This window comes from Triticum urartu, chromosome 4A, assembly GCF_056163025.1.
Source record: "Triticum urartu cultivar PI428250 chromosome 4A, HENAU_Tu73, whole genome shotgun sequence".
NCBI classification, from domain to species: Eukaryota; Viridiplantae; Streptophyta; class Magnoliopsida; order Poales; family Poaceae; genus Triticum; species Triticum urartu.
Genome location: NC_141876.1, coordinates 579,125,383 through 579,132,589, shown reverse-complemented (window position 1 = coordinate 579,132,589; position 7,207 = coordinate 579,125,383). Strand labels below are relative to the sequence as shown.

The 7,207-nt window shown below is 44.5% G+C and overlaps 1 protein-coding gene across 1 annotated transcript; it reads left to right on the top strand.

The window, feature by feature from the left end:
• Positions 1 to 4,830: 4,830 nt before the first annotated feature.
• On the top strand, positions 4,831 to 6,709 carry LOC125554272 (inorganic phosphate transporter 1-2-like). The gene has a single exon (XM_048717847.2). The coding sequence runs from the start codon at positions 4,909 to 4,911 to the stop codon at positions 6,472 to 6,474; it is 1,566 nt and encodes a 521-aa protein (XP_048573804.1). The 5' UTR covers positions 4,831 to 4,908; the 3' UTR covers positions 6,475 to 6,709.
• Positions 6,710 to 7,207: the final 498 nt, after the last annotated feature.

Here is a 7,207-nt window from a genome sequence, read left to right as displayed (position 1 = left end):
TTTTTTCCTTTCCAGAAGAGGCACAGTCGTGCCTCTCGCGGAAGCAAATCCGTACCTCCATAAGAAGTATACCCGTGTCTCTCACGGAATGAAAACTAAATAAAACACATTTTTTTTTGTTTCCGAGAGGCACGGCCGTGCCTCTCACGGAAGGAAAAAAAAGAAGAAAAACGTGTTTTTATTCGTTTCCGAGGGTGCCTCACGTGGAGGCAAAAGGAAAAAAACATTTTTTTGTTTTCGAGAGGCATGGCCATGCCTCTCACGGAAGCAAATATGTACCTCTCGCGGAAGCAAAACCGTGCCTCTCGTGCAAGAAAAAAAACACTTTTTCCTGTTTTCTGAGGGGCAGCCGTGCCTCTCGGGGGAAGTAGAAAAACGTGTTTCTTCGCACATAAAAATTTAATTTTATTTTATTGTCCAACAACTAAGAAAGACCGATGAAAACCGAAAAGCTGAAAAATCCAGAAAACCATCTAAAAAGCCAAAAACATGTGTAGAAAAAAAATCCGGATGAAGTGCCCAGAGCATGACACGTGGCAGCGGTTGAGAGCACGTGGCACGCTCTCAGGCTACCCCAAGTGACCCTTGGGGAGGCTTCCAAAAGAGCCCTCCTTCATTAGTTGCTCCCCGTAAAGCTCACCTCAAGCAGCCTCAGTTGTGGGCCGGCCTACTGGCGGTCGTTCTGTTTGGGCTTTTTCTTTCATCCGTACGTTCCTTCGTATATGTTTGTTTTCTCTTTTATTACTGTTTATATGTCAAAATGTTCTAAATACATATATTATATAAATGATTTTACTTTTTAAAAAGCACTCATCGTCCATTTAAAACATGTTTATGTAGTGTAAAAAACCGATCGTACAACAACTTAATAATTGGATCATCTGTTGAACAACTGTACGAACAACAACTTAATAATCGGCTTGCTCAACATCCAGCTGTTCCAGGCAATGGCAATGCTTGTGGTAACCAAAGGTGTTGCCATTCATGATGTTGATGGCATGCGCCCCCTGCACCACCTGCTCCTTCGGCTCTTGTTAACTATCAAGTGTGGCTTGGGGCAGAAGGCCTTTAGGTTTACTTTGGTGTGCCTCTGTCAGATAATATGGTTGATAGCCCCACAATGGCGAGGAATGACTCTATAACTGACATTGCAAGCTCTAGCTCAAGTGACATTGCATTTGGAATGGCGCCACATGTTTGTAGGATCAGCGGAACATTTGGAGTGGCGCCGCTGAAGGCACAACCGTTCAGTGCTTCCAAAGCTCCCATGCCACTTGTCATAATCAACGAGTTTCCCTTTCGCAAATCTTTAGGAACGCCCTTGAGGACATGGCACCAGCAGCTTGAAAAACAGACTCCCGATATTTTTTTGAGTTTTGCTAGCAAGATGTTTGATCTGTTTTGGTTTTAGTTTAGCTAGTACTCCCTCCGTCCCATAATATAAGAGTGTTTTTTACACTAGTGTGGTGTAAAAAATGCTCTTATATTATGGGACGGAGGGAGTAGTAGATATTGAGACAATTTTCTTAGAGGATAGTATGGTCAAAATGACAATGAACTAAAAATGTCAACCCATTTAAAAGTTAAAGGAGGATTACCCCGGCCTCTGGGATTATGATCTCTGATTTGGATTTGTGGTCTCATAGACTGTGTATGGCTATTGACAAGGAACACGATTTCTCACGACGTGCGTTCCTCTCCTCACACGCCTGCATGCCTATGTAATTTTGCTACAACTATAATCGGCCTTGGCCGCATTATACTTTGACACATATATTCAGGTGGGGGACCCCCCCCCCCCACCCCCCACCCCCCACCACCAGCGTGATTACTCAAAAAAAAAGAGGATACCATATAGGTGGATTTTTTGAAACATTAACTTAGCCATAAGTCCTCTCCTGTATATTGGTGGATAGTTGCATGAAAGTGCCTTCTTGGAGTGAATTTTTCTTGAAACATTAACTTAAAACAGGAGATAGTATGGTCAAATGACAATAAACTAAAAATGTCAACCCATTTATAATTGACATGGATTGCATAATTCAACTTATTCCTTATGCAATTGTCAAGCGTGATGATGATAGATTGCATACAGTGAGCCGTATCTCGTTGTCATGAGCGGTTGCTTTCAGGAAGTAACGTTATCTGAGTTTGCAGCTAACAAGTAACAATGGAGCCTTAGATTATGGACCTTAAGCATAAGCCCTCTCCTGTATATGGATAGTTGAATGAAAGTGACATATTTGAGTGAATTTCTTGAAACAATAGCTTCTGGAACTATCAGGTATCAGGGAACCACACTTATTAGGAAACTGTGGTCGTGGTTCACATGTTGCATGTTGTTTTGCTTTTATTGTACCGAGGGAAATGAACTGTCTTCCTGATGGATAAGCTATGGCTGTTACATTCTAGAACAAATGCTAGCCAGGTTCATTGATTTTTAAGGTATCGTGGAGAGTTTAGAATGATACCTAAGTTACTTAAATTCTATTATTACAGGGTGGTTGCTCAAATAAACATTTCATCTAACACAATGATATGTTTGTTTAGAGCACGATTAAGAAAAATGATTTAGCAAGAAAATATGTACAGTCGTCGTATCTACTAAATGGGATCATCATACTTCAACAACAACAAAATGAGCTTCCAGTAACCGCCAGAGAGCCAAACATCTACTGCGTTTATAAATAGTTCATGAATGCACATGATCGATATCTAATATATGCAGTGCAACGTCATATATTACACAAAACATTCTTATCCTGCTAGATGTCTTTTCGTTTCTCTAATATTTATTCAGATGACTATAATCAATAAATGAAATGTTCAGATTCCTTCTAGTGAAAATTATCAAGTAGTATGAGCGATCGTTTGCATATCACACTGACTGGATGAAACTTTATTTATGTTATTTGACACTATTAATTTCTTCATTGAGCTGTCATTGACAATTTCATTTATTATGCCAAGTTTGTGGTTGTTGTGATGTCATGCTATTTACTTATTTTAAAGCTGTTGTAGATAAGAGATGTTGTTATAGATAAGAGTTTGATAAATTCTCTCTGGATCAATGACTGCTCTTATGCATTTCGTCCAAATATTTTTAACTACGTAAACTCCAACACCATGAGTTCCACTGGTAAGATGACAGGAGTGGAGACCGTTATAGCTAGCCTTAAGATGGTAAGATTGTAGGAGTGGAGACCCTTATACCGCTCTTATATTAGTTTAGCCTTAGCTGCACGCCTTTTATAATTATAACTGCATTATCGTGGAGACCAACACCGTGTGCAGGCCGTGTATACTGCAAATTAGTACTACAAACTAGTGACAAGTTGGCAAGGTTCCACCGCATATTCGGATCTTCACATATTTTTCTCCCGCCGAGAAGGTTTTAAATAAGCTAAGTACTGTCTGCATCAGGTTCTGCTCTCATGATGATCTAATGCCGCAGCTATATTATGAGCCGTGATTTGCCGAACCGACTGCAATTTGGCAAAGAGAAACCAAGAAATTAAGTGGGAGGATGCAAGTCAACAATTTAAATAGTACGGAGCATGGCTTTCAATGCTGCCCTGTCTGCTTGCTGCTTAATCTGCATATGTTTAGGAGTAGTTTGTTACAAAAAACTGTTTAGTAGTTTTTATGTTTAGGATGACCAGTGTTTATATAGCTGCTGCATGCTATTTGTACTGAGTGTTATCTGATTTCTGAAGTTATTTTCCTTTGTTTCCGTGACAACTATTTCATGCACCTAATCCTTCATGTAAATTTCTTCATGTTTCCTATTTACAACCAAACAACTTTTAATACATATCCCTTGTTTGCAGTTCATGTAGAATTCAAGTCAAATAACACGAAGTACAAAACATGTTTAACACAATCCACCTAATCCTTCAAGAAAATTTCTATGTTTTCCCTGTGCTAGAACCAAGCGATTTCTATTCAGATTCCCATGTTCTCTATTCGTGTAGAATTCAAAATTGTATGACATCACAATTCTACATTTTTGGCTATGCATTTTTAGTATCACGTGGACCAACGAGACCCTTAATATGTATGTTTATTTGTTTGTTTACTACAAACAGGACTCTAAATGTTCTGAAACATGTGGCTGCTGCATTCTATTTTGTTCTGAAGCGTATCTGAATTCTGAAATTGGGTTTAGCAAGTGTTGAAGAACAATTTCAAACATTGTATTTGTATGACAAGCTATCTCAGAAATACTAAAAAGACCGTATGTGGCTATGTCTGAGGACCTAGCACTGCATATCCATTTATCATCGAAATTCTGTATTTTCTTGCTTTCCTCTTGGCCTACTGAAACCTGCGGTGCGCTTACCTTCTTACGCCCGTACCATGTAGGTACGGAGGAGAGACAAATTAACTCCATGCTTGTAGTGAGAACATAAGATACAGATCATCGTATGATCTTGACCTTTTCTCCCAAAGCTTGCTTGTGTCAGGACAGTTTGTTCCTTTCAGGTATATTCCCAGCATAACCATGATCTGGTTTCAGTATTTTTCTCCACACAATTCTATAGTACCGAAACTCAAAGGTCAAACCTGAAAACTAAAGTTGGCATTTCTTAACAATCCTTCTAATAATAGAAATGTACATAACTGTAGCTCTCAAGGCAAGACATTTGACCCTTGCGTATATTTTTGTAAGAACCATCCTGATATGTACAATCCGTTGTACTTGTAAGCGATGCCGTAATAGGCAATTTTATACTTACAACTAGCAATGTTGAATTGGCATACTACAATATCTCCTTACCTGTATGCCTTCACCCTGAATTATGCCTATATATACGTAGCAGAAACACCTAACAAAGCACACAAGCTAGAGAGCAAGAGAAGAAAGATAGAAGGGGGAAGAGTTTAGCTGAGAGATCGCCGGCGGCCATGGCGACTGAACAGCTCAACGTGTTGAAAGCGCTCGACGTTGCCAAGACGCAGCTGTACCATTTCAAGGCCGTCGTGATCGCCGGCATGGGCTTCTTCACGGACGCCTACGACCTCTTCTGCATCGCCCTCGTCACCAAGCTGCTGGGGCGCATCTACTACACCGACCCTGCCCTCAACGAGCCTGGCCACCTCCCGGCAAACGTGTCGGCCGCCGTGAACGGCGTGGCCCTATGCGGCACACTTGCCGGCCAGCTCTTCTTCGGCTGGCTCGGTGACAAGCTCGGCCGCAAGAGCGTCTACGGCTTCACGCTCATCCTCATGGTCCTCTGCTCCATCGCGTCTGGGCTCTCGTTTGGACACGAGGCCAAGGGCGTAATGGGGACGCTATGTTTCTTCCGCTTCTGGCTCGGCTTCGGCGTCGGCGGCGACTATCCTCTCAGCGCCACCATCATGTCGGAGTATGCTAACAAGAAGACCCGCGGCACCTTTATCGCCGCCGTGTTTGCCATGCAGGGGTTTGGCATCCTATTTGGTACTATCGTCACGATCATCGTCTCGTCCGCATTCCGACATGCATTCCCTGCACCGCCATTCTACATCGACGCCGCGGCATCCATTGGCCCGGAGGCCGACTATGTGTGGCGCATCATCGTCATGTTCGGCACCATCCCGGCTGCCCTGACCTACTACTGGCGCATGAAGATGCCCGAAACTGCGCGGTACACGGCACTCATCGCCGGCAACACGAAGCAAGCCACATCAGACATGTCCAAGGTGCTCAACAAGGAGATCTTAGAGGAGAACGTCCAGGGTGAGCGGGCCACCGGTGATACCTGGGGCCTCTTCTCCCGACAGTTCATGAAGCGCCACGGGGTGCACTTGCTAGCGACCACAAGCACTTGGTTCCTACTCGATGTGGCCTTCTACAGCCAGAACCTGTTCCAGAAGGACATCTTCACCAAGATCGGGTGGATCCCGCCGGCCAAGACTATGAATGCATTGGAGGAGTTGTACCGCATCGCCCGCGCCCAAGCGCTCATCGCGCTCTGTGGCACCGTGCCTGGCTACTGGTTCACCGTCGCCTTCATCGACATCATTGGGAGGTTTTGGATCCAGCTCATGGGATTCACCATGATGACCATTTTCATGCTAGCAATCGCCATACCGTACGACTACTTGGTGAAGCCAGGGCACCACACCGGTTTCGTCGTGCTCTACGGGCTCACTTTCTTCTTCGCCAACTTCGGCCCCAACAGCACAACTTTCATCGTGCCAGCTGAGATCTTCCCTGCGAGGCTCCGGTCCACATGCCACGGTATCTCTGCCGCTACTGGTAAGGCGGGCGCGATCATCGGCGCGTTCGGGTTCCTGTATGCATCGCAGGACCAGAAGAAGCCCGACACCGGCTACTCACGGGGAATTGGCATGCGCAACTCGCTCTTCGTGCTCGCAGGCACAAACTTCCTGGGCCTGCTCTTTTCCCTGCTGGTGCCGGAGTCCAAGGGCAAGTCGCTCGAGGAGCTCTCCAAGGAGAACGTCGGCGACGATGGCATCGAAGCTTAGGCTGGTGTACATCTCCGGTGACACAGAGTCATGCACAAGTGTTTGCTTTTTCATTTCAGCGTTTCTTTCCTTCTGTGTGGCCACTTACTGAATTTGAGGCGTCGCTTGCCGTTCGTGTGTAGCTGTTTATGGCTGGGTTTTCCCTAAACCTAGCATTGCATTTTTGTGGTGCTGCTCTGTATTCGTTTGTGAAGAATTGTCAATAAAATACCCGGTTCATTTGATTTGATTTCAAGAGATCGCCTCTTGCCTGTAGTTTATTTTTTTTGAAATGAAGGCTCAAAAAAAGCTCGGCTTTAAATTAACAACGAAAATGTTAACGCCCACACGTGTGGGCGTTAACCAACTCGTCCACACGCCTCTATCACCGTCCAATAATTTCTGCACGAATCTTGGCACGAATTAGCTGATTTTGTATGCCACATAGGACAACTCGCGTGTGTGGTGTGTGAGAGAGGTCGCCCACACATCCGTTTTACCACACGGAGGGGCCGGTGTGTGGGCGTTTAGCAGTTCGCCCACACATCAGTTTTCAGTCACGCACAAGTGCTGGTGTGTAGGTGTTTGCCATCTCGCCCACACACCCGCCTCCTCTCCCACACCAAAGCTGCCAGTTGCCATGCGTTTTGCAGTGTACATGGCAACTGCCCTAGTATGATTGCAAGCAGATGGCAACTCTCTCTATTTTTTACCCGAACATGTCAGTTGCCATATGTTAGTGTACATGGCAACT

Coding starts and splice junctions, on each gene's coding strand:
- LOC125554272 (XM_048717847.2), top strand. CDS start 4,909: ATGGCGACTGAACAGCTCAACGTGTTGAAAGCGCTCGACGTTGCCAAG.